Consider the following 27,570-nt stretch of genomic DNA (forward strand, 5'->3'; position numbering starts at 1 on the left):
ACGTCTTGCCTTCGTGGTCATTGTGTCCCCCAAACAAAAAGCTTCTCTGTTTTTCTCATTCTCATTATATAGCTACAAGCAAGAGACTTTATAATGATGCTATGAATATTTGCTATAAATAGATATCTGTGTTTGTACTCAGAGTGAAACTTGATAATAGGAAAGTCCCACAGAGGGTGTTACTCAAGGGGAATTCTGTTAGCTTCATACATTATGCAGAAAGCAGCACAGGTTGAAAGTATTGTCCTTTGAACAGAATATACTCTTCTCTTCTTCTACTGTTAATCTGAAGACAAGATGGTTATAGGCAGTCATTGGAAGATTTTCAGTAGAAAAATTCCCTGTCCCAGTTAAACTCATCACAGCCTCAGCCCAACCTCTATAACTGGCAGTACCCATCCCTCCTCCTCTGCCATCTTATCATCATCATTATTATTAGACATTGTCCATACATAAGAGTTTAATATTTTATTTGGTTGTCTTTTATGAAACACGCTCTTCAAATATCTATTTCACTTTTTGTGGTGATGTGTGCTCGTGAACAGGGTCAGGAGAGTGACTCGTCAGAGACCTCAGTCCGCGGTCCACGCATCAAGCATGTATGTCGTCGTGCAGCTGTGGCTCTTGGCCGTAACAGGGCGGTGTTCCCCGACGACATGCCCACACTTAGTGCCTTGCCCTGGGAGGAGAGAGAGAAGATCCTATCTTCCATGGGGAATGATGGTGAGGCAAACTCAACTTACCTCTCATTTTGCATCTGGATTACAGCCTCTGGGTTTGGCTGTTAACGTTTATTAACTCGTCAATGTGGAGATAGTAATATAATGAATAATAATCCACAGCCTGAGCATGATATTGGACTCGGAATACACATTTAACAGAATTGCAAGATGTTATAAGTCAACAGGTCAATAGGTCACACTTATACTCACAATTTTAATGATAGCAGCACAGGAAAAAATTATAAATAAGAACTGGTAAAAACTCATACACCAATTACACATTATCAGGAGTATCAGGCCACTTTACACAACACTTGCCTATTCTAAGTATTGGTTTGGTTAGTTCCACTGCTCACCATAGACATCAGGATTCAATGTAAAGCACTCTGATGACTTACAGAACAGTCTGAGATGAGTGTTTGTTATTTATGCCACAACATCTGTTGGAGTCCTGAAAAAGTTCTGCAGCATGCGGTGATGACAGACTGATCACAAGAGCAGAGAAATCCAGTCATCAATGAGAGCACAAGTACACAGTGAAGTGGTGATGGAAGGAGCAGAGTTTGGCTGCCCTGTTCCTGCTATTTTGACTGCTTTCATGCCATGTTGGAACATGTGAATGTTAGAGGACCTGATGTCAGTGACATATCTAACTCAGTGATATCATTCCCGTGTTTGCATGGTTAATTAAACTGAGCGTGTGAGATATAGGGGATGCATTAAAATGTATTTTAAAATAAAGGTATTTAGTTTCTATTGAAACAATACCTACTGTTCACACAGCTGAGAAAAAAACATAAAAGCCTTCTTTTTGACTCACTTAATTTAGATTTAGCCTATTTTTGAGCTGTCCGTTATGCAACGGAAAGAGTGTAACCTAGAGGAGATTGTTGAAATATTAGATAGACCGTCAAGTGCCGTCATGTTTAAAACAAGCCCTAATCCAAGGTTTACATTTATGAAATTATTGGGTGAATCGGATCCGTTTTATTCTTTTATGATGCTGTAAATGTGAGATGCTTAAATGTGCTTAGCAACAATATGAAAAAGACTTTTTTACTGTGCTTTTTCTGACCTGCCCCAAAAGCTTTTCAATGTCGTTAACCCTGGTGATTTGAGTAAATACTGTAATATTGTGCATCAGTAATGATGATATCTATCTATGATGCATGTCCTCTAACAGACAAGTCATCAGTAGCAGGCTCAGAGGAGGCAGAGCCTCAGTCCCCTCCGATAAAGCCACGGGAAACACGGCAAAAGGCTGTTCAAGAAGCTCCTCCTAAGAAGGGCCGTCGGTCGCGGCGCTGTGGCCAATGTTCAGGCTGCCAGGTTCCAGAAGATTGCGGTGTCTGTACCAACTGTCTCGACAAGCCTAAATTTGGAGGACGAAACATTAAAAAGCAATGCTGCAAGTGAGTGTTAGCCACAATAGATTATTGTAATTCTTAATTCTTGAATAATATTTCAACAAAAACATTTTAATGGAACATGGCTGAATTTTGTATGTGTCGTTGTCTACAGGATGAGGAAGTGTCAGAACTTGCAGTGGATGCCCTCAAAGATGTTTCTTCAGAAGCAAGGCAAAGGCAAGAAAGACAAGAAAAAGAACAAGTTGCCTGAGAAGAAGGAGGGTCTCAATCCGGTAAAAGGACCGATATCAGAGTCTGGCTCTAAACCCACTCCTGCACCACCAAAGGAGGAGCCTCCCCGCAAAAAGAGTGAAACTCCTCCGCTCAAGCTGGGAGAGGAGAAGTCAAGACCGCAGCCATCGTCAAAGCAATCATCTCCAGCACTCGCATCTTCCCCTGCCCCAGTTGAACCGCCCCAGGCCCCCAGCACAGTCACAGCCCAGACTCAGTCTCCATCCCTGACGCCAGACACCAAACAGCTCTCTGTCATGAGCAGTGTCGCCAGTAAGAAGGGACAGAAACCACAGCAGTCTGTACCTACATCCTCCTCCTCCTCCTCCTCCTCCTCCTCATCATCCTCCTCTTCCACTTCCTCATCTTCATCCTCGTCATCCTCCTCCGCGTCATCTTCAGCCCAGAATTCCCCCTCCCAGTCTACGCAGTCTCATCAGCCATCACAACAGCAGCAACGGCCTCTCACAAGTCAGGCGCCTTCAAAAAAAGATGCTTCACCCAAGATTCCTCTGAGCGAGCCCAAGAAGAAGCCCCAGCAGCACTCATCACAACAGCAAAGCTCAACTACAACAGTTTTGGATACAGGTATAAAAAAATTTTAAAAAACGGGTGGCACGGGTGGCACTTGTTTGTCCTCTGTTGAATTTAAAGTATATAGTTTATACTTAACTCCATTTTTATTTGAATGTTATGTCCTGTCTCTTGCTCATAGCTGAATCAAAACAGTTGAAGAAGCCAACTTCTCGCTCTGTACCTCCATCCCCTAAACAGAGACCAAAAGACAAGGTAAGAAGTTTTTTTTAGATTTCCAAATAACTCGCATCAAAACCATGAATGCTCATTGTACAGATCACGTGTTTTTTCTGACATTGACCCTCCTGTCTCACTCTCCTCTTGTCTGATAAACACGAAAAAGCCGCTGACCGCTAAACCCCCAAGCAGTAGTACTTTAAACTGGCTGAGCACTCCCTCGACTAGGGGCCAGACGAAGTCCAGAGCGCCCTGCGACGGAGTGCATCGTATCAGAGTGGATTTCAAGAGGGACCATGATGTTGAGAAGGTGTGGGAGGCTGGCGGCCTCAGCCTGCTCACCTCTGTGCCTGTCACACCCAGGGTGCTCTGCTTCTTATGTGCAAGCAGTGGAAATTTGGAGGTAAAAAACTGTCATTGTGTTAAAGACGTGTTCTTCTATATAGCTTGTCCTTTTTTCAGAGCAATGGTTAAACCTATATTCTAACAGTTTCTCTCTTTCCCCAACCTAACTTTCTCAATGTGTTGTTTCTCTCCATATGTAGTTTGTCTTCTGCCAGGTGTGCTGTGAACCGTTCCATCTCTTTTGCCTGGGGGAATCAGAGCGCCCTCTCCAGGAACAGTTTGAGAACTGGTGTTGTCGACGATGTAGATTCTGCCAGGCCTGTGGACGCCAGCACCAGAAAACTAAAGTAAACCATTCAGTACAGTTCTGTTCATTTTAAAGCCGTACACAAAAGAAGCTTAGTGTAGAGTGACAGTGTGTAAAGGCCGGAGAATCTTCCCTAGAAAGAAGCTTGCTAGCCTTGCCAGCAGACAGCACTTAATCAGCTTCTTGGATTCCTGCCATGATTTTATTATTTAGCTCAAGTCCTGTGTAAAATGTGCCCAGTGTGAGCCTTGGATTGTTGTCAGTTTAGAATTATGTATAAACATATTTGGTCTATGCAACACAATCAAACTGATGGTTTGTCTGTTTGGTACATGTTAATAAGTTCTATGTTAAAAGATTACTTGGTCATTGGTAATTAAGAACCAGGCAGCAGATGATCTAAACCGTAAAATATTGTATTTCTTGCAACTCAAAACGCATTAAGTCATTTATTACTTTGATTGGCTTTTATCTGTGACTAAAGAACTGCCTCAGCAGCAGTAGATCCTTGAGCATGGCCTTGAGAGCCTGAAATCTCAGCTCATGGTGAGGGTACTGGAATTTTAAACTTCTGCTGATCTCATACAATCTGAAATCCTGCTTAAAGGTGCCCTGTGGAGTTTTCGTGGAAACCAACAAAGTTTCATTTTCAAAAATTTTCTGTATCCTTGAGGTCTAACAAACATGATCAGTGGATTTCCTCCTTGAAAAAAACAAAGCCAATTTTTCCTGCATTGTTTACATCCAAGTTAACTTGCTAGCAGTCTTGTTCTTCCCTGCCTTTGCTGGCGCATTGCTGCATTTCTTGGCATGTCACCACCACGTGTAGATCAGCGGAACAGTGTGAAACCTTTGGCAGGAATGTGTAACATGTCAGCTGCATGCTGATGCCCAAAACATGGACCCACATTTAAAAATTCTCCATAGCACTACTAGTGGTAAAAAAAAACTCCACAGGGCACCTTTAATTCAATGTAAACATTATGTGCCATAGCCAGACAAATTGAGTGGACATCTAATGAAACATTTAACTTGTACTTGGCTTTTTATTTCTAGTATTCATGTATGGCTCTTGGTTTGGGGGGAAAAAATCTGCTGGATTGCTGTGTGTGTTGCAAAGCTAATCATGTTGACCCAGAACCACAGGAAAAACTTGACTTAAGTGGCTGTCTGCAAAGCCCTGCCAAGCACAGCTCTGTACAGCTCACACTATCTCACGCTATCGCTGCATCGTAATGCTTTTGATAATGATGTTCATCCATTCATGAAGCCCACTTTGAATGTGCTCCACCATAAACTAGGGGGAGCACTATAGTCATCTTAACATCTGCATAAGATCTTAGACACACTGATCGTCTTCTGAAAACACTGTAATGTTGCATCAAACTCATTCACTAATTTCAGAACAACACTGATTGGTTGAGGTGAATACTACAGGTCAAAACCAGGGGACATATTTGTATCTAGTTCGCTGTGAACACAACTGGGGTGATTGTTGGCCATGAAAAATGTTGCCTCGGTTGATATATAAATGATTTAATCTCATTTTTGGCCTCTGTCACTGTAGCAGCAGCTGCTAGAGTGCGATAAGTGCCGTAACAGCTATCACCCGGAGTGCCTGGGTCCCAACCACCCTACCAGACCCACCAAGAAGAAGAGAGTCTGGGTATGGATGCACACCACTCTCCCTTTAGACTCCTTTCCAACCTCTTACCTTTTATATAACTGCAACTTCACCAGGGTCTGATCAAACTTTAGCTTTTCTCTTACCTCTCCTTTGGTTCACACATTTTTCCTGCTCCTCAAGACCCCATTACTTATTTTCATGGGACCCTCTCACAGGCACTATCTATAAAAACATTTTACTCTCCTTCACACCATTCCTACTGTTTACACAACTGCTTGCAAGTTTCTGCCTTGTTCTTTTCAGGTTTGCACCAAGTGTGTTCGCTGTAAGAGTTGTGGAGCCACTAAACCTGGGAAGTCCTGGGATGCCCAGTGGTCACATGACTTCTCCATGTGTCACGACTGTGCCAAACTCTTTGCTAAAGGTAAGCGACAAGCATGTAGAGCCCGAAATGATGAGTCAGTGTATAAATTCACTGCTGATATTCTTTCTGAGATTAAAGGAGAATGTCTTCTTATGAATGTGACCTGTATTTTGAAGACGTTGAAGTCATCAGTAAACCTGAGCAAGGACAACAGCTGAGTGGTCTAAACTCACTGTACCTGTTACCATCTCCTCTCTCAGGAAACTTCTGCCCACTGTGTGATAAGTGCTACGATGATGATGACTACGACAGCAAGATGATGGAGTGTGGCCGTTGCAATCACTGGGTTCATGCTAAGTGTGAGAATCTGACAGGTCAGTAGGATCCAAAATAAGGCAGGTTAGAGGATCATTTAAAACACAAGTTTAGTGTTAGTGTTCCATGCTGTATTTAGTATTAACTAGCACTTGTTGCACTTAATTTGCCTTGTCAGCTGTCAGTGTCTGTTCAGCTGACTGACAGGCAGTCCTGTCATATTGATGAGAGGCTGAAAGACGATAAACCTAATGACGGGCACAATAATGACCTGTCATCTTTCGCCTGTCATCCAGATGAAATGTACGAACTGCTATCAAAGCTGCCAGAGAGTGTCGCCTACACGTGTACCAAATGTACTGAGCGCCACCCGGCCGAGTGGAGGACAGCCCTGGAGAGGGAGCTACAGGGCTGCGTTCGCCATGTCCTCACTGCACTTCTCAATTCACGCACATCCTCACACCTGTTACGCTACAGACAGGTTAGATACATACCACTGTTGCTTCTTCAGCAGTATCAGTTAAAATTGCTGTAATTTTTTGCCAGCGTTACCATATTGCAAACATTTTATTGAAACAGGATTATTTTTAAAGTTTGAAAGTATAGTATGATTTGATTTTCATTCATTCTTTCAGTAGTGGTGTACATTCCCTTATTTTGGCGCTGCACTCATGAATATAGAGTAAACACTGATGGAAACACAGACATATTCATTTACATACCGCTGAAGCAGCAACCACAGCTAAACTCAGTGTGTAACTCTGACTTTTGGGCAGGCGGTGAAGCCTCCAGAGCTGAACCCAGAGACAGAGGAGAGTCTTCCATCCCGTCGTTCCCCGGAGGGCCCCGATCCTCCAGTCCTGACAGAAGTCACCCCCGCACCCCCTAGTGACTCCCCTCCAGACCTGGAGTCTGTTGAGAAAAAGATGGATCAAGGCCGCTACAATTCAGTGGTAAGCATGTTAACTTTTGAGCTGCAGCTCTGATAAACTGGACCTAGTGCAATTTCTGGAAACCATATCTAAAGTGTGCTCACTTTTTTATAGTCAAAAGCAGTTAATGTGTGTGTATATTTACTCTACATTTATCTAAGGATGGGAGAGATGTATGCAAGAAAACCATGGGCAAACATTTTGGCCTAATGATTTGATGTAGGGTCAGAATAGTGAGATTCAAACGCCATGACAAGCAGTCTGTATTTAAAAGAATGATAGCTTTAAAGCCTTGTGTGTAGTAGATTTCAATATTGTATGTGTCCTTGTCTCTTAAATCAGGTCTGTGCTGTAAAATGGTAAATTTACATAGGCAGCTGTAATGACCTTTCCACCAGCGTTCATCAGCACTTCACTGTTTTAACAATTACTGTCTGCACATGTGCGTCTGTTCATCCTTTCTCTCCCAGCTGGAGTTCAGCGATGACGTTGTGCGAATCATTCAGACAGCCATCAACAGTGACGGTGGTCAGCCTGAGAGCAGGAAAGCCAACAGCATGGTCAAGTCTTTCTTCATTCGGGTAAGAACTTCAGATCAACTCTGGATCATATGAGTCGTATTAGTCGCCTCAGCACCACTAAAAACAGATCACACGTACTCACAAATTACACAGTGACATTAGGGCAGTTGTACACTTTCGGGTTATATCAGACAGTTTAACTGTCGTTTATGAAGTTACAAAGGTTAAGCATCTTGTTTAAGCTATGGCAACATCAAGCTAAGGACCTTCTGTTGAGATACAGCATCACTAATCACCATCTTCCCTCAAATGCAAGTCTGTGTGAGTGCTTTAGTAGGCTGATAAGCAAACTTCATTGAATGTTTTCTGTTTCAGCAAATGGACCGAATATTCCCGTGGTTCAAAGTGAAAGAATCCAGGTTCTGGGAAAGGCAAAACATCTCTGCCAAGTGAGTGTCTATCACACCGTGGTCAGTACAAGAAGTTGTACCTTTTACAGTGTTCAGTGTGCAGTTTCCAACTGGTCTGAGTAACTCATTACAGTTATATAAGCCATAATTTATATTTTTTACCAGTTGATTCTAGATTACTTTTACAGTGTTATGATGTAATTACTTGAAAATGTTTTTGAAAATAATGTAGATTTATGGACTAAATTAAGTAGTTTGCAGTACAAGGTTGGAAAATACAACCGCAAAATCAGGCAGAACTACTGGACAAGAACTTCAAATGAAAGCTCAAACTAATATGAACAAAGTCTGGAAGGCAATATTTAAGCAACACCCGATAGCTGGCAGCGCACTCAGTAGTATTGTGAATTGTGTGATGTGCGATTATTTTCTAAACTTGTAGTGCAAGATATGTTTGTAATTACAGAACAGAACATTTGAATTTAATACTCCTGTAATGTGAGCCCATCCAAAGAGAACAACTGCAGTTTTCAAGAACTTTCGGTCTATAATTATTGAAATGAGGAGTAAGATGTGGTTTCTCTGGGAGAAGCTGCACCATCATCTGAGGGAACCAGAAGCAGTGAACTAATATTTATAAAATGTGTGGGCTGACTGTACCAACAACCTCTGAGTAAAATTAGTGGAAATAACAGCCAAGGGACAAGATCAGGATTTCATATGATAGTCACTTTATCTCTTTGAGTGGTTAAGTCGTGTGATGTTGAGTTTTGAGAATCACATCTTAAAAGCTTTCTCGGCCATGACATAAAAAAAAAATAAAAGACCCTTTTAACAACATAAGAAGTTAGTGACTGAGTGGATCAATGAAGTGTTTTTCTTTCAGCATGCCTTATCTCAGGACAATGACTTTGATTAAAGGTCCCAGTCAGGATTTAAAGCTGTGGTAATGAAATTGATTCCACAGTTTCTCTGATTTAATGAGCCCACTGGACTGGTGGTGAATATAATTAAGTAATAGATGATTGGGAGCCCAAACATTTAGAATATCACTGATTATGACCAGAGAATACCCCCCCCCCCCCTAAACATGTGAGCACTTTCCTGACAGCAAATATTGATTTGTGCTCATGCCTTTACATCATTGATCAGTAATGAAATAATAAATAACTGATGCTGTTTACAGAGATGTCAGGCATTTGTTATTTATCATTTGACATTATTAGAAGGAATAGCTCATAGCCACCTTCTTTCCTTTCACTTTGTAAATTAATGGTATGGTTTTACTGCTCTGCATATTGGATTTTTTTTTTTTACACACTCTCTCACTCATTTACTCAACTCAACTCAGTCATTTGCTCACTTATATTTAACTATATTTAGCTTTCCCAGACCATTTATTCCGCCTTTCCTCCAGGCATTGTGGGAGGTAAACCGTAACAGCGTCACATTTCACTTGAAGGCTCTTTGATACATATTTGTGGTCTAATTGTGATTTACTTGTCAACTTGGTCTAGTATGTTATGAATCATTGCTTCAGTCCAGGAAACCAATGATCCATCGATTGAATCCTGTGGCCATCATTGGATGTTTGCCTGTTTAGATGCCTCTGCTTATTAAGTATGAAACTTCACATCACACTTGGCAACGCTCCTTGGATGTGATTATTTATTACTGGTGTCACTGCTCACTTACTGCTGAGAGTCTTTTTTATATCTTGTTCGGTGAAATCCTGGGATGCTCAGAGCAAGACATATAATCTGTGTGATAGTGTTGAGGGATTAAAAACCCTTGCCAACATCTCATGTATGTTGTTGAAAAAGCAACACCTTTCTTTAATTGGGGAAAACGCCACCCCATGCAGGGAAGCTATCATCTATTAATCTGAGGTTTGACAGGTAATGAGTGTTGTTTTGAAGTAAAAACAATCCCCACCACGCAGACTGTATTTCTTTGGGATTGTCCTTTAGGCTTTATCAATAAAACAATCACAAACGTCAAATGTATCATTGCTAGTGATGCACCAAAAAGAAAATTAAATAAGGTAAATTACAGGTGTCCATTTACTTTTAATGTACACATGTAATATGGTTTAAACTTTCTGTGAATATAATCCAATAATCTTATTTCCATCCTGTATAGACACCTTATTTTGAAAACGGACATTGTCACACGTGTATCCTCGCGCTAAATTCATTAAGTCTGACCCAATTTGATAAATAATGTTGTATGTGGTTCTCATATCGCGTAACATGAAGACTTCATAGCCTCTCTTAAGGTAGAACTCTCATACATAAAAGCTTGAATACGCGTGCACTCCAAATTTAGGTGTGGCTAGCTTAATGGCCTTGACAGAAACACTCAAAGCGGGTCAGATCATTTGTTGCCTTTTCTAAGAAGTCAGCCACAGATGGAGTGGATGTGCTAGGACACAATTCAGCAGAACAGTGTCTGCAAACGGCAATTTTTGTGTCTTTCTCAGACACTTTAAAATGCTTCCACTCTGCCGACATGTCAATGTAATTGTTTGGTAAAATTTATTCTGTCTGTTGGCGTATTAAGCGGAACACCAAAAGTGCTTTTTTTGCTATTTTCGGCCGATTAATTTCGGTGGCTGAACATTCGGTGCATCCCTAATCATTGGTAGTACTAATAGGATGTCAGTTAATAGTGCCTGTCTCTGTATGCCGTTGTTTCTCAGCAGTGGGCTCCTCCCGAATGCTGTGCTGCCTCCGTCCCTTGACCACAACTACGCGCAGTGGCAGGAGAGCCAGGAGCTTTCCCGCGCTGAGCACCCTCACCTCATGAAAAAGATCATCCCAGCTCCCCGGCCCAAGACCCCTGGTGAACCAGATTCTCCTGCCTTCCCTCCTCCTCATCTTCCATCTCTACCCCCACCACCCCCACTCCTACCGGGTAAGGCAATCTGCAAATAGGTGTACAAATACTTGCACACTGTTCTTGCACATCTCATCACTTGCCATCACAATCTTGACGCTGTAGGGACATCACACAAGGTTTTCTTATAAATTAAAACTTTATTTCAGATCGTGAAGACAGTCCAGAGCTCCCTCCTCCGCCAGGCGTCAGTGACAACAGGCAGTGTGTACTGTGCCAGAAGTATGGAGACGAGAACACTAATGTGAGTCAGACATCTGCGTGGACTCTCTTAAACACACATAAGAATGTCTTTGTGTCAACTGTAACATGACTTTTTGTGTTAGGAGGGTGGCAGGCTGTTGTACATCGGTCAGAATGAGTGGACCCATGTGAACTGTGCCCTGTGGTCTGCTGAGGTGTTTGAGGATGATGACGGCTCTCTGAAGAATGTTCACATGGCTGTCCTCAGGGGAAAACACCTGGTAAGACACTTAGTCCGTCACACTCTATTTTCAGTGTATATTTACTGGACAGACACTTACAACCTGATGTACTTTGTATTCAGCGCTGTGAGAAGTGTCAAAAGCCAGGGGCCACAGTTGGCTGCTGCCTCACCTCTTGCACCAGTAACTACCACTTCATGTGCGCCCGCCAGTACCACTGCGTCTTCCTGGAGGACAAGAAAGTCTATTGTCCAAAGCATAAGGACCTCATCAAGGGAGAAGTAAGAAAATGTCATTGTTTACTAAATAATCACAAGTTCATTAAACATTTGAACTCTGCGATACAAATTGTCCGCCTGTGCCTACTCTGGTATTTTTGTCTATTGTGATGTCATATCTTCAAATGCTTCATATCCTAAAATCTGTACAACCTCAATTAAAAGGTTATGTAAGTAAATAAACCTTAATAATTGATGAAAGTATTGAAATTGTTTGATAGATTTAAAAAATTCTATGTTAACTATGAACTAAACTATATACTAAACTATGCTAACTATACTAAAGTACTGAATCTTATTTTTTCTCTCAGTCTCTCTGTGACACTTTTGCTGTGACCCGCTTAGCTACTCCTTTGGCGCCACTCATCTGGCATCATGCGTTGTCACGTGATTTTTCACCGCATGTAACTAAACGTAATGACGTCACCACAACAGTACGACGCAATGATTTGAATGACAGAAGCCTTTGCTTTCTGCTGCAAAACAATAAAAAGTTCGGAAGAAACCTCTAGTGCCACCAAGCGTTTTCACACTTAACGTGATGACATCATTGCGAGCAGACAACGAAAATATCAGCTTTTTGCTGCAAAAAGAATGAATGCTCTAGCTGTTATAGTTTTCATTTTAAATCCATTTAAATAGGATCATGCCAAGTTAACCCTTTGAAAACGGACCTCCCATGGACAGCCTCAAAATGGCTGCGGGAGGTCCGTTTTCAAAGGGTTAACTTAGTCAGTCAATACATGTCTCTTGTATAGATGAACCGTGCCAGGCTAGAAACTGTTATTTAATGTTCTAAATTTTCCTATGTTTGTGTATTTCTTTCTCTAGGTGGTGTCTGGGTTTGAGGTGACCCGAAGGATCTTGGTGGACCTGGAGGGCATCAGTCTCAGGAGGAAGTGGCTGGCAGGACTGGAGCCTGAAAATGTCCACATGATGATAGGTAGGTAGATTGCTGGTAAATGTTGGTTGATAAACGTCCATTTCCATCACTTACTCCCACTGTCTCTTGAATGCTGATTTAAATACCATCTTTGCAGGCTCCATGACCATTGATTGTTTGGGGATACTGACAGAACTCTCAGACTGCAAACGCAAACTCTTTCCTGTAGGATACCAGTAAGTTGTTATTTGTTTTTTTAAACCTTTTCATTTATCTAAAAGTCTTCTGTTGCTATTTTAAGTGCCACCATTACTATTCTCTCTTTAATTTAAGTACATCTAACTGCTGGAGAAAATTGAATTTGCCAAGTTAATTGGGTCAAACTAAATAAATTCCCTTCTCTCCAGGTGTTCAAGGGTCTACTGGAGTACTTTGGATGCACGAAAGCGCTGTGTGTATACCTGTAGGATCCTAGTTTGTCACCCTCCAGTGGTAGAATCAGACCATAAAAACATGATGGCTCCTGAGGAGAATCGCACGATAGCACACAGCCCACCTCCTATAGCAGGTAACATACAGACTATAGTGACCTCATATAGTTCAGGTTTACAGCTTACAGTATGTACCATATTTGGGATTACAATGTGTTAAACTAAACTATGTTTTGTGCAATTCTTTCATATTTAGACTTTCCTGATCCATTTGAATCCCCAAGGCGCTCTGACACCCTTTCACCCACTAACACCCCCAAGCTCAGGGTTTACACCAGGAACCGACACCCCAGCTACCCCCCCTGTCAGCGCTCACTAGGCCCCAGGCCCATGCCTTCACCAGGTACAAATATGCATTCCTTTTTCATTTAGAACAATTTTTTTTAAAAACAAAACATTGTTTTATAGAATTACATATAAATGTTTGCAGTCTCAGTTTTCCACAGAGCAGACTCTATTTTAATTTTGCTTTATTATATTTTGTAGGAGGGACCTCTCAGCTCCAAAGCCATGAGATTGTGACAGTTGGAGACTCCCTGGTGAACCCCGGCATGAGGAATATTGACTCACGTCGCCACAGCTCCCCTTCTCTCTCTCCTCCACCCCACCAGCTGAACAGACAGAGAGGTGTCACCTCCCCACCTCAGATTTTGTCACGACCCCTTACCTTACCCCCTCCCCTCATCCCATCCCCTGCCAGAGACCCAGAAAAGTCCAAACACCCAAGCAAAGATTCAGCAAAGAGTCCAGTCCAGAGAGATGATGAAAGAGGTAGACTCTTCTCCGCAGACAGAAACAGACAGCAATCATCCAGAGACCAAGGGTTGAGAGATACAGACAAGGGGAGAGTGTCAAGTCAAGACCATGCTTCTAAGGATTCTGACAAGAATAGATCATCCAGAGAACTTGGGCAGAAGGACTCTGACAAGGGTGAAATACCAGCCAAAGAGCCAGAAAAGAGGAGACCGTCGAGTAAGGACTCAGGTCTGAAAGAATCTGAGAGGGGAAGACCTCTCAGTAGAGATCCCTTAAGAGACTCAGAAAAGGGAAGACAAGTAAACAGAGACTCTGAGAAGGGGAGACAGGCAAGCAGAGAGTCAAGTAATAGAGAAACAGAAAAGTGCAAATCATCCTCTAGAGATCCCAGTTACAAGGATATGGACAAAGCTAGGTCGCTCAGTCGAGATGCAGGGCTAAGGGACTCTGAGAAGCATAGGCAATACAGCAGGGAAACAGGAAAAGACTCAGGCCAAGGTAAAGACAGACTGTCTAGCAGAGACTCTGACAAGACTAAACCCTCATCTAAAGATTCCAGTTATAGAAGCACAGAGAAAAACAAAGACTCTGGCTCAGGGAAAGATGGTAACCCTGGCAGTCAGTCCAAACAGCCTGGAGGTGAGAGTAAGAGTACCAGACTGGCACCTGCAGGCTCAGGCCAGTCCTCCCCTCCTATGGGCACTGCTGTTCTCACAGGTCAGCAGAGAGGTGGCAGCGCCAAGCAGATAGATAAGCAAGGGAAACACGGAGGCAAGGACCAGGATGTTTCTGCAAGCCTCGGTTTGTTGCCTCGTCACCGGTCCACCTCCACCTCTAACATCACCCAGTCTAAGGACAAGCCCAGCTCAGGGAAGGAGAGTAGTAGTGGCACTGGAAATTTAATGCAAGCTTCACTCCATAAGGACGCTGTTGTTGGGAAATCTGGCTCCCCAAAGTCTTCATTTCAGAAGTCCAGCACACGGAAATCAAATGATTATTCATCAGGTCCAGCCACAGCAGGAACTATGAAGCCTCTGTGGCCGTCGAGGACGCCGGCAGAAGATGACGTTGTCAAGCGAGGCTCCATGCACCTGGCCTCCCCAGCTGCAGCCTCAGCTGCCAAAGACAAATACCCCAAAGTTAAGACAGCAGGCAGCAGAGAGTTGTCCAAAGACCGTGATAAAGAGAAGAGTCTCCAAAACAGCAACAGCAGCAACAAAATTCCACTTCTCAACAATAATACGAAAGCTACTGGCAGCTCCAACACACATGCTACGAACCCCAGTTCTCACAACAGCAGCAATAGCAAAGCTCCAGTGCTTGGAAACAGCACCAAAGCCCATGGGAAGGCTCAGGGGGAGAAGCCTGAGAACCAGGGAGGGGACAAGTCATCCTCAAAGACCAGAGAAAACTACTCCTGTACTGAGAGGAAAAACAGCTCCAGTCTGGATAACTTACAGCAGATGCAGCAGGGTGGTTTAGCTCCAGAAAAAGGAGTTAAGACCTCTTCCCAGTCTCACACCAAACCAACAACTAACCAGCTGCCGTTGTCCTCTAGAGAGAAAAAGAGATCAGTTAAACCCCCTGCTGTAACTCCACTGAAGACTGATATCAAGACTGACCCTAACGGGACCAGCACTGGCGGTATTTCTTCCTCCTGTCCCACGACCACTACCTCCACTGTCTCTCCTGCCGTACAGGGGACCCGTCGCTCTGCCCGCTCCGCTCTCTTCTCCTCACCCTCTGCCAGCAGCAGTGACAGCTCTGAATCGGACACACAGACTCAGACAGAGGAAGACGATTTGCGCAAGGAGCACTCACGCAGCAAGCTCCAAGCCCACCATAGCCTCCTTACTCAAGGCACCGAGGATGAGGGCGATGGCCCAGAAGATGACCACGACAGAGGCATGGATGATAAACATCACGAGGATGACAGTGACGGATCAGGGTCGGCCAAGCGGCGTTACCCTCGACGCAGTGCCCGAGCACGCTCCAACATGTTTTTTGGCCTCACACCTTTCTATGGGGTTCGTTCGTATGGTGAAGAGGACCTTCCGTTCTACGGCACCGGGGACGGAACCGGGGCTGTGGTTAAGAGGAGGTCTGGTGGCCGCAAAAAGTCAGCCGAAGGGCAGGTGGATGGAGCAGATGATATGAGCACCTCCTCTTCGTCTGGGGACAGTGAAGAGGATGAAGACAGTGGAATGAAGCAGAGAGTTAAAGACCCTTACTACTACAATTTTACCCGGACAATAATTAACCCCGGTGAAGGCCTACCGTCTATAGAAGGGATAGACCAGTGTCTGGGAAGGGGATCCCAGCTTCAACGCTTTCTAAAAGACGAGGAGCAGCAACAACAGAGGGCTCAAGGAAAAACTGAAGAGGACATGCTAAGTGCTTTGTAAGTACACGTTATTTTGATAAAATAATTGTAAAACATTTATTTCTGATTATTTTCTGTTGTCTCTAATAATCTGACATCTTTGCTGGGTTTAACAGGACCTTAGGCAAGCAGCGTATTGGCCAGCTCGATGGCGTTGATGACGGCTCGGAGAGTGACACCAGCATCTGCACCACCAGCACCACAACCACTACTGCCACCTCCTCTTCTGCGCCACACAAGAGCACTCCTAAGAGAAGGGGCAGAGAGAGGCACATCGAGAAACCTGTCTCCCATGACTCGAGCAAGGAGGCTGACAGCAGTGGCGGAGCAGTGAGCGGCAACACACGAGAAGGCAGAAAGAACCAGAAAGAAAACTGTCTTCCTCTAGGAGGCGGAGTCAAGTCCCAGCCGCAGAATCAGGGTCAGGATCCTCTCGAGGCCCAGCTGTCCCTCAGCACAGACCTGCTTAAATCAGACTCCGACAACAACAACAGCGATGACTGTGGTAACATTTTGCCATCAGACATCATGGAGTTTGTCCTCAACACACCTTCCATGTCAATGCAGGCTCTGGGTCAGCAGTCTGAGCCATCCTCCTCGGAGCTGCTGCTAGATGAGGGCTACGTTGGAGTGGATGTCAACCGGCGCAAAGACATTTTGTTTGAAGACTTTTCCCAGCAGCTACCCAGTGCTGAGAGCGGAGGTGTAGTGGAGAGTAGTGTGAACAGCTCCATATCTGTAGAGGAGCCATACCTTCCTCTGGAGCTGCCGTCTGACCTCTCTGTCCTCACCACGCGCAGCCCTACTGTCAGCACCAGTCAGAACCACTCTGCCGGGAGTCTTATTTCCGATAGCTCGGAGCGCCCCATGCTGGGCTTGACCTCTGACCCGGAGACGATCAGCAGAGAAAAGAGTGGGGACAAGAAAAGAGCTGGGCCAGGTGTGTCACCATCAGAGAATCAGCACGATGCTACAACTTTGGGAAACAGGGACACGCAGGTCGCAGAACGTCACATGACTCCTGAGCAGTTTATTCCCAGCCCTGCCATTGGCCAAGTGGTTGAACCGTCAGGTAACCAGGATGTTCCCAGGAGTTCTGGTACCCCTGGTTTGCCAAGTTCTCCCTCCTTGCCTCTTCAGGGTCAGAAGTACCTCCAGGCATCAGCTTCTGCTGCTGCAGGCAGCCCCAGTCCAGTTCCTGGACCACCCCAGGGTCAGGTTTCCAGCCCAGCAGTCATCAAACCAGGGCCTGATAAGCTCATCCTGGTCAATCAGCAGTTCCAGCCTCTCTACGTTCTTCAGACCGTCCCTAATGGTGTCACCCAAAAAATAAGTGCCACAGGAGTGATGGACACTAGTTCTCCAGCAGTGCTGAGCTCTATGACACTCACCACAGGGTTAAATACCGGTTTATCCACAGCCCAGCCAATATTTTCTGCAGGAGGCAAAGTCCTGGGCACCATGCCTCACCCTTCCCAGATTCACGCCTTTACAGGAGCCACACAGACAGGCTTCCAGACAGGAATTCCCAGCACCAACTCAGGTCTTCTCATTGGGTTGCCTTCCCACGACCAGTCCCAGATTCTGGTCACAGAGGCTGGTCGACCGCACGAGTTGTGCCCCAGTGTTGCCATAGTGTCCAGTCCCTCCTCCCTCACTTCTTCCCCGACTGTACTCGCCTCTGCTCATGGCAAGAAGAGGCCTATCTCTCGTCTTCAGCCAAGAAAAAGCAAAAAGTTGGCCCGCTCGCGTAGCCAGCCTACTCTGGCCCCATCTGAAGTGGGGCCTCCCAACATGACCCTCATTAACCTGTCTTCCCCTCAGATTACTGCCAGCATCTCCGGCCAACCTGGTGGCCTGGTTGAGCTAAGCACCCTCTCCACTTCTCAGCGCAAAGTCCCAAATATTATCAAGAGACCAAAATCAGGTGGGGTTATGTACTTGGATCCCACTGCTCTCCTTCACCAGAGGATTCCCGGTCCTGCCCAGGCTGGGATCCTGGGTCATGATTCCTCCACACACCTTATACCTTGCACAGTCTCTGGTCTCAGCCCCAGTCAGTCAGTGTTGAATGTTGTGTCTGTGCCCCCTAGTGGCGCTGCTGGCCTTCTTGCACCAGGATCAGTCTCCCTCTCAACCCCTGTCCTTAGCTCTGCTGAGATCACAGGGCCAATTAGCAGCCTCCTGTTTAAAGCAAGTCCTCATGGCTTGGGCTTGTCAGATCAGCCAATGGTCCTGCAGTCAGCAGGAGGCGCTCCTCTGATGTCACAACTCAGCTCCTCTGTGCAGACATCCATAGCCAGCAGCATCTGCGTCCTGCCCTCCCAACAGACTATCAGCATGGCTGTCAACCAGCAAGGAGAGGCAGATGGCAGTAATATTCACTTACAGCATCAGTCACAGCCTGTTAACAGAGTCCAGACTGTGGACTCCAGTCCACAAACCACTGTTACTTTAGCTCATGGCCCTCTAAGCCCCGCTAAGGGACGTGTTGTTGGCGTGTTTACCCAAACCACCGCACACTGCCAGAGCAGTAGAACAACTCCCATTTCCAGATCATCAGAACAAAGGCGGCCTAACTCCACCACAGCAGTTGCAGTTTCAAGAGCAGAAAAGGGCAAACAGAAAACGAAGAGGAGCAGGCAGAGTCTAGACACAACCAGTGGGAAGAAGCTCAAGGCCTCTCAGGCAGAGGAGCATCACAGCAACCCTACAGGGCCACTTCACTCAAACCCAAGGTGAGACAGTTTGGCTGCTTGAGCTGTACTGATATTGTGTTTTTCAGTTTATTCCCGTTTACATGAATATGAGAAAAATTGGAAATGACCTTCTCAAATGTGTTCTGCATAGTTAATGTGACATTGAGAATAACGAGAACAAATGTTTGTCGAGTTTTTTTGTTAGATTTTTGGTAAAAGTTTTTAGCTTTAATATCTTCATAACATCGAAAGAAGAGATTTTCTTGCATTGGTCTTCGGCTAACATTTCAACTTTATCTCAGATTCCTCACATTTCCATGGTAGATTTGGATATGTGTATGCTTTATTTATAACATATATTATTTGTACAAAAGTATGTTTTCAGTTGCTGTGCACTATAATAAAGTTGGGTTCAGTTACAGAGAAGTGAAATATCTTACCTTGTCTGAATCTATAACTCCCAATTGTTCACGCAAGTACTGTGCATAAATATATTCCCATTTTGATCCTCTCTTATCTTCTTTGCAACCAGTTCCAAAGAGCTGAGCTCCCCTGAACCCATGGACACGGGCAAGCCCACAGACAGGGCAACCAACAAGAGGTATGTAGTCGTCCATGCTAGGTGCCCACTTTCTTTTTTGCTCATATAAAAAAGTTCTAATGCTTGTCCCGAATCTTTTCCAGTGTGCATGGTAAAAAGAAGACATCTGACGGCCTCGTTTTACTGGGGAAAGTAGTGGGTAAAGACAAACCATCTGCCACTGGGGGAACAGGGTCTCTTCCTGTGGCTTCCCCACCTGACCAGGACGGCAACAGCAGGGATACTGGCTTGGACAGCAAACCCAAGAAGGGCATCATCTTTGAAATCTGCAGCGAAGACGGTTTCCACGTCCGCTGTGAGAGTATCGAAGGTGAGAGAAAACCTTTACCACATTTGTGGTATTTGGGCCACTACGTGTTGGCTGCAATGAGCGACTTGTTGTATGTACTTTTTTTAGCTGATGCTTTTATCCAAAGCGACATACAATTGCTACTTATGTCAGAGGTCGCACGCCTCTGGAGCAACTAGGGGTTAAGTGTCTTGCTCAGGGACACATTGGTGTCTCTTTGCTCTCACAGTGGATTCGAACCCAGGTCTCTCACACCAAAGGCAGGCGTCTTTATCCACTGCCCCATCACCACCCACAGAGCTATTTTCAGTCACAAAGTAACAATGCCCTCTTTGTTTCTAAGTATTTATATTACATTTTAACACAAATCATTGCTGTACACACAAAATGCACCCAATTTCCTGGCTGCATTTGATTAACCTTGACAGAACTACCACATTAAACATGGTGTACATAAAATATTACTTTTACTACTTTTCACATATACACTACATGTGCATTCATATAAAGTGATAAAAAAAAAAATTAGAACACGTGCTGTTGATGTGTGAAACACTGAACATACAGTGTGCATGAAATACTGAGCTGTCCTGTCCGTCCCTTTACAGAGGCTTGGAAATCCCTGACTGATAAGGTGCAGGAAGCTCGCTCCAATGCACGACTCAAAGAGCTCTCTTTTGAAGGTGAGGCGCCACTCTGACAATATCAAAATAACAAAGAACAACATACACAGTAAATGTTTTTAGAATGCGTTTTACGGTTTCCACTGTTGACTAATATTTACCATGACCTTGCAAATGATTCATCGTGGACGTGTTCATCTGCTGCACCCAGGTGTGAATGGATTGAGGATGCTGGGAGTCGTCCACGAGGCAGTGGTCTTCCTGCTCGAGCAGCTTTACGGCTCCAGACACTGTCGGAGCTACCGTTTCCGCTTCCACAAACCAGAGGAAACCGATGAACCTCCCATCAACCCCCATGGATCAGCCCGCGCAGAGACCCATCACAGGTTAGGAAGGGACCTACACATGCACACAACTATGGGACGTTAGATTGCGGTGTGTGTACAACACAACCAATTACTACTTTTATTACCACACTGTACTTGTGCTTGTATTTTTATCGTACATACTGTATATGGCACTGTTAATAAACAATGTAAGAAATATGAAAATCATCCTTGCTTGGGTAATGGTTCATTACCAGTAACCTTCTTTCTGACTTAAAGGTGCAGTGTGTATGATTTTAAGAGATTGAAGACTTTAAAACATGTACAAGTATCACCAAACCCACCTTGGATAGTCTTTCCACTGTTCTAGTAATCACCAACTCTTGTTTGGTCAAAATAAACCCTTAATTCACAGAGTTAGATGTAAAAATATTCTGGCCTTACACGTGTAAGGCTGGCTGTCTGACGCCCAACTTCCCTCTTGCTACCGCTTGTCACCTCTCCTGTCCCCGCCTGAACCCGCCTTGTCTTTGTCGTCCCTGGAGTCAGAGTCCTGGTCAGAGCTGCTGTAAATCACCTCACTACTATATTCCCTATAGTAAAACTGACCTCCATCATTCTCGGAGGCTGTGTCCGATTCTGGTGCCCATTCCAGTCTCCATCAGCTCATAAGACAGTGATCAAGTTAGCTGTGCAGCTAACTGAGATAACTAGCAATTATGACCTATTATACTGACCCTTATTTTTTTGGAGTATGAATTCGACAGGTGGAGAATCATCTCAATTCTACCTATAAAATTCCTTATTGGAAAGTTGGTTTTAGTTGAACTTGTAACCAAACCTGTTCTGGATCTTGTGTGTTTGTGTTACTGACTGCTACCTATTCCATCTGTTTGCCTTCCAGGAGGTCTGTTTTTGACATGTTCAATTTCTTGGCCTCAAAACACCGTCAGCCTCCTGAGTACAGGCCGCAGGAAGACGATGATGACGAAGGGCAGCTCAGGACTGCCAGGTCAGTTTCAGGTTTAATAACATCCCAGTTATTTTTTCACTGTAAATGCAATCTTTCTTTGTGCTGCTGCAAACACCTGAATTCCCCCCATGTGAATCAATAACGGATTATCTTATCTCAATGTTAGTGAGAAACAGAAACCATATCTTCTTTTTCATGCTGTTGTTGCAGGCGAACCTCCATGGAGCTACCACTGACTGTGAGATTCAAACAGCTCAAGGCCACCTCTAAAGAAACTGTTGGAGTCTACAGGTTAGATCTGCGTTAATCATTTATTAACTATTTAGGTTGATGAAAAGTTAAATTTCATTCCTCTTCATCACAACAGTTTATTGTTTGTTCAAATTAACTGCACACTTTCAGCTCAACAACTTAAAGGAAAGTCTTGACAAACTTGAAGGTATAAAAAAGGGTTTAAAATCAACATACGTAATGAATGGTTTACACTGCATCCTTCTGCAGGTCTCCCATTCATGGCCGAGGTCTGTTCTGCAAGAAAACCATTGATGCCGGGGAGATGGTCATTGAGTACTCTGGAAATGTCATTCGGTCTGTGCTCACAGACAAACGGGAGAAATATTATGATGGAAAGGTGAGGTCTTGCGAATGAACTTTGAATGAAATGTATTAGTTCTTTGATTAATATAAAAAGTGGTGGGAGCATCAAACATACAACCTCTGTCTTTTCTTTCCTCAAAGGGGATTGGCTGTTACATGTTTCGCATTGATGATTACGAGGTGGTAGATGCCACTGTTCATGGCAACGCTGCCCGCTTCATCAACCACTCCTGTGAGCCCAACTGCCACTCTCGTGTCATCACTGTGGACGGCCAGAAGCACATCGTCATCTTTGCCTCTCGGCGCATCTACTGCGGAGAGGAGCTCACCTACGACTACAAGTTCCCTATTGAGGATGCCAGCAACAAGCTGCCCTGCAACTGTGGTGCAAAGAAGTGTCGTAAGTTCCTTAACTGACACCTGTATCAAAATAATTCAAAGAGGACTGCTACAGTGGCACAATTTTCTGAGGACACCGCTGCTAGGGGTTTGCCGTGGCACCGGCTTCGTGTCGATTTCCTGGGTCCGGTCCACGTAGGACCAAAGCTGCCAACAGGGCGCGAGCTCTGTCAGTGTTTCTGCTTGCTGGTGTTGGCAGAACACAGCAGAGACAGCGGTTGTGGTTCATGCTGTATATACAGGTAGGGCCATTTTGGAGGAGGGGCCACTTGTAGAAATTCCAACATATTGTGCCTCCTTTTGTGTCATTTACATTTGGCATGGGACGTTTCACCTTAAGAGGTGAGTTATGAAACGGTTTGAGCCTTCACAACATTGCAATATTAACTTTCATTTATATTTGGATGTTAAAGATACCCCTTCATAATTTTTTACATTGGCCCATCCTCCTTAATATTCTAGAAATATGTTACGGTCTACTAATGCTGAGATGTGAACATAGAAGAAAAAAAAATATCAAAGAACTTGGTTCCATTTTACACCAAAGTGCAATTTGTTGAAGGGACTTGGAAGAGCAATTTTGCTAGAAGGAAAAATTAGAACCTCGTTACAATTTCTTTTGTTTTTTTATCTCAGTGTCAGCTGTTGTTGATGCACATTTCCCTGTCTGAATGTGCCCTGATGCCTTCAGAGCCGTTGTGATTCAGTGGAACCTTCCCCTAACCGGGCTTTTTTTAAAGCTTGTAACACTGTAAATAGGAGCTGCTGGCGTATAGCAGCCTGATTAGAGCTGTAGGGGTGGAAACACTAGGGGGAGCAGTGGCCACACAGAGGAAGAGAGAAAAAAGAGACAAGGGGAATACGAACATAGATTAAAAAAAAACAGAAGGTTATTTTTGACCGTTCATGTAAAGGGTGATATCTGAGGTTGATACCATCCACTGTACTTAAATTGACTTTTAGTCTGACAGCTTGGTAGCTCTGTAGTCATGTTATCAATGGGATTAAGCCTCTGGCCTGAGACAGCGAGGCAGCTAGAGATTCTGGTGGACTGACAACCAAGGGACTGGAGAACCCTACTGATGTGCTTTAGTAGACATATTTATAATTGATTTTTGGAGCTGTGATCCAGAAACAGCTGCGGATCTTACAGAAACATACAGACAGGCGTGTTGCAAGCTTGTGCATGCTGTTGTTATTATCAAAGTTGTTTGTGGTAATTATATAAGCTCAAACTTTTGAATCACGTTCCAAATTACAGCAGCAAAGAGAACCAAACATCACGCCCTTGAATTGAATTTTCACACAGCTTGTTTTCTTCGTGGCCTGTTGTGATAACCATTACTATGGAAAGTGTTTTTTTATTTGTATTAAAGTCTTGTCTGTCACCTGTCTTTTTATTATGGACAGGGAAATATCATGCTTGCTTTTAAAAAAAAACAAAACAAATGTAAATAATGTATATTTTTCTACAAAAAAAAAGACTTAAAAAGCACTCACTAGTGAATAGCACTTAATGATGGTATTTATATTTTTTTAAAAATCGTATTTATTTTATTGCCATTTTTGTAGGAAATAGAGGTTTACAAACACTAATGCTTGGTCTCTATGTTTTGTATTCCGCTGCCTTTTTAAAGTTTTTTGTTGTAATTTTGTGTTGTTTTTTTTAATTTGTAGCCTGAATGTTTTCTTTGATTCCAAAGACTGACACTGGTCTGTGGCTTGGTCCCCTTTTAGTTCAGTCCACCAGTAGCTCTTGTATCTATCATGGGCCGTTTGGCCGGAGCAGACCGTTTTTTCATTGTTCCAGTTTGAGCTGGCAGTATGGCAGTCACGTGAACTATTATGCACTTGAGAGAGTTAAGATTGTTGATCCATAACAGATATCTCCTCTCTCCCGCCTTATTGTCTCCACGCCTCATCACACTGAGAATCAAGTCCACTTACATGCTGCTACCAGGCAGTCGCATCAAAAACGTTTGAGTTAACAGGCTCACAGCCAATTGGCACATGTGTAAAATCCAACATGATTCCCATCCGTTTAAAGTGTTTTGTCCCTCTGCAGACTTGGTCTATAATAAAGAGGTGCCTTTATTTTAATGCTGCCAACAGCATTCATCATACCTCCCTTGAACCAATCCGTTTATTAAAAACACCTCATCCTGGTGACTACACACACTCAGCATTTGAAAATTCAAATCATTTAGTCCCCTCATGGTTTGCCTTAGTTGTAAATGAGCTCTGACAGGCCTTCATGTCCTGCACCAAACATTTAATTAGACTGTTTAAACCGACTGGTTCCACTATGTGACTCAAGTCAAGGACTTTTGTTTTTTAATTAATTTATTGTTGTTGTCCGCCGTTCATGCTGACTTCGTTATCGCAGTTACTCCCACACTGCTCCTTGATGTTGTGAACTGACACATAAAATAGGACCCACACGTGGTTTGCACTTTAGCTGTGACACAGGCACTGAATAGACATAGGAAATCTCAGCTCCAGACAGACAATGCAACTCCAATGCTGAAACCCCAAGCACAGATAGTCACTGAGAATACTTTGAGTTTGTGCATCAGGGCCCTGATATAAAAACTGAGTCTGGCCAACTTGCATTGGTCTTGTTGACTCCGGAAAAGTGGTGTTTGAGGCTCTAGTGAAGTGCACTTGACTATTTTTTTCTGCAACAAAGTGAAGGCAGGGACCACACCAGCAGCCCTTTCCTTCCTGAAGGTGCGGTGTGTACAAACCTCGGCTGTACTTTTCCATTTAGGCGCCAGAGATCAGTCTTGAGGGACATCCCTTCCCAACCCTGACTGACAGACCAGCCTCGTGGTTGTACAGCTGCACCGACATTGGGCTTGCTGGGTTCAGCTGCTAAGGTCAACAATGAATGTATATTCCTCCTCCACGTAACCAGACTTGTCATGACGTTGATACTTTGTCAGCTACATTTGTTTTCAGTTCTTGTCTCACCAACCCTCGTAGACATGGACGGTGTGTAGATATGTCCTCAAACTGGGCAGCAGCAGCAGTTTCGTTTCAGCACTGGGAATATTACTGAAGTGAGAACAGCAGTGGCATTTCTGTCTGTAGGACAACAGGTTCTTACTGGGTTAGCTCAACACTCCACGCTAGCATTGGTGACAACACGTTTACTGATGCCAAGGGCTCTGTCGACGGCTCTCACATCTCGAGATCCACTTCTAGATTTTCAGGGTCAGAGGGTTCAGTGAACAGTAACTGATTTATTTAACTGTTTAACAGCATATATACAAAAAGGAAAATGGTCTCTGTTGTTTCTTTGGACTTCATTTTACCACGCCACACCAGTGGCCCTTCTCCGTCATTATCTGTAATTATACTATAAATACATAACAATATTATACGGAAACATGCATAGTAATTTCTTGTACTTTAGTATCTATACAATATATGGAATGGACAGACAAACTTAGTTACAGTAGCAAAACAGCAGATTTATAATGGTTAATAGCAATGTTTCAATGTACTCTATAATGGTTTTGTGTTACAGTACTATCAGATGAAACTAACGTGCATCATTCTTTTGTATATTGATATCCAGTACCAATTTTGCTGTGCCTGTGAGTGTTCCTTCGTCAGCAAGGAGCATTGCAGTTTTTCTTTTTCTTTTCAGACAGGAACGGTTTTTATGTGATAAGAAATGTAACTGTATTAATGTGGTTGTGAACTTCTTGAGGTCAGCCATTTAGTTTTCTTTTTCCCCTGGTTGTTGTAGTGAATGTTTTTCTGTTTTTTCTTTGTACGTTTTAACAGGGACTTTTTAGACTGCTCACTTAATGTGGTATAAATTAAGAGTTTGGTTTGTGGAGACTGACCAGGAGTTTTAAAGATCCCACCAATATGGCGTATTTCATTTTTGGAAACCTTTCATGTCTCCCTGACCACCTCTCTCTCCTCTGAAGCTTTTGGTTGTACTTATCATGTATGTTTGTTTTTGTTTTGTTTTTTGTTTTATAGAAAGTCATAATGCTGAGATAATGCTGATGTTGAAAACATTTAATTTATTTATTTTGTGCAACATCCGCCCTGAATTGTTCTTTTACAATTCAAGGTTTTGGAGAGGTCGAACAAGTATGTAACGTGTATTTGTAATTGTTTCTTGTGTATAGACATTATCAGCCTAGGATGGGAGTGGTGTCACAGAGGGAGCGGGCGGTATGACGTGCAAAAAGAGGGATCATGGATCATGAACAGGCTCGTTTCTTATGCCTTGAATATACCTTTGTCTTATCAATACTCCCGCTCTCTGTAATAACGGTGTTCATATGTTCAACTGTCATATTTCAAACTCCCGTTTTAATAGTGTTCTTTCAATACACATCAACGAAATGAAGGAAAACCACCACAGTGAAAATGAACCACAAACTACTTGGTTGAATGTATAATTAGGAAACAAAGTTGTACATAAGTGTAAAAAGAAAAGTTTCTAATCATGTTTATTTTCTATGCACTTTTTTATTTAAGTGATAGTTTAAATAATAAACATGTCTCCTTTACTCTTTCTTGTCTCTTGCCTCGTTTGCTGTTTGATTGGGCAGCTGCTGAATATCTAAAAACGCATTGTCTCTTACAGGAATATATCGGTGGTTTAGAACAACATGGTATAATATAGCTCTTCTGGAGGTTTCAATCATCTCATCAGATGCTTTAAAGCCAACATGGACGAGAAAAAGTTTTTCTAAAAGTTTGTTTTTAGAAAACTGGAAACAGCATCTGCTAGAAGATTGTGTGACGTGATCAAAGCTACTCAGTGGACATTGTGGTGACAATGTTTTCTCAAATGCTGTATGCAAGGCCAAGAATGAACTGTGAACCTCCATACAAGTGTTTTAGCCTTTTTACCACAAATCACATTTTAACTAATCTGCTAAACAGTTTTTTGTTTGAAGGTTTCAAGTTTATTACTGACGGTAATACTGACAGTAACATAATAATTACAGACTTAAAGCACAAAGTATATAAAAGTAGCAC

At 43.5% G+C, this 27,570-nt stretch overlaps 1 protein-coding gene across 3 annotated transcripts in view; it reads left to right on the forward strand.

Annotated features, from left to right (window-relative positions):
- kmt2a (lysine (K)-specific methyltransferase 2A) overlaps nt 1-27,095 on the forward strand; it is a 40,690-nt gene extending 13,595 nt beyond the window's left edge. The window contains exons 4-34 of one of the 3 annotated variants that reach the window (XM_038692439.1): nt 546-723; nt 1,906-2,134; nt 2,244-2,950; nt 3,078-3,151; nt 3,282-3,518; nt 3,661-3,807; nt 5,335-5,433; nt 5,698-5,818; nt 6,019-6,132; nt 6,370-6,554; nt 6,850-7,026; nt 7,476-7,586; nt 7,902-7,975; nt 10,641-10,852; nt 10,984-11,078; nt 11,161-11,298; nt 11,382-11,540; nt 12,369-12,480; nt 12,578-12,656; nt 12,828-12,988; nt 13,108-13,254; nt 13,398-16,068; nt 16,167-18,788; nt 19,282-19,350; nt 19,434-19,660; nt 20,248-20,322; nt 20,474-20,648; nt 21,493-21,600; nt 21,772-21,852; nt 22,063-22,192; nt 22,300-27,095. In XM_038692439.1, coding sequence (XP_038548367.1) covers nt 546-723; nt 1,906-2,134; nt 2,244-2,950; nt 3,078-3,151; nt 3,282-3,518; nt 3,661-3,807; nt 5,335-5,433; nt 5,698-5,818; nt 6,019-6,132; nt 6,370-6,554; nt 6,850-7,026; nt 7,476-7,586; nt 7,902-7,975; nt 10,641-10,852; nt 10,984-11,078; nt 11,161-11,298; nt 11,382-11,540; nt 12,369-12,480; nt 12,578-12,656; nt 12,828-12,988; nt 13,108-13,254; nt 13,398-16,068; nt 16,167-18,788; nt 19,282-19,350; nt 19,434-19,660; nt 20,248-20,322; nt 20,474-20,648; nt 21,493-21,600; nt 21,772-21,852; nt 22,063-22,192; nt 22,300-22,575 — 9,990 coding nt within the window. In that variant the 3' untranslated portion in view covers nt 22,576-27,095. Of the gene's footprint in view, nt 1-545; nt 724-1,905; nt 2,135-2,243; nt 2,951-3,077; nt 3,152-3,281; nt 3,519-3,660; nt 3,808-5,334; nt 5,434-5,697; nt 5,819-6,018; nt 6,133-6,369; nt 6,555-6,849; nt 7,027-7,475; nt 7,587-7,901; nt 7,976-10,637; nt 10,853-10,983; nt 11,079-11,160; nt 11,299-11,381; nt 11,541-12,368; nt 12,481-12,577; nt 12,657-12,827; nt 12,989-13,107; nt 13,255-13,397; nt 16,069-16,166; nt 18,789-19,281; nt 19,351-19,433; nt 19,661-20,247; nt 20,323-20,473; nt 20,649-21,492; nt 21,601-21,771; nt 21,853-22,062; nt 22,193-22,299 lie in introns of all 3 variants that reach the window. The other 2 variants (XM_038692438.1, XM_038692437.1) reach the window with 2 other exon arrangements.
- The last annotated feature ends 475 nt before the right edge of the window (nt 27,096-27,570 follow it).

The sequence above is a fragment of the Micropterus salmoides genome, unplaced genomic scaffold (assembly GCF_014851395.1).
Source record: "Micropterus salmoides isolate LMB-PRFRI ecotype aquatic unplaced genomic scaffold, ASM1485139v1 Ms_hic_scaffold_3, whole genome shotgun sequence".
Classification (NCBI taxonomy): Eukaryota; Metazoa; Chordata; class Actinopteri; order Centrarchiformes; family Centrarchidae; genus Micropterus; species Micropterus salmoides.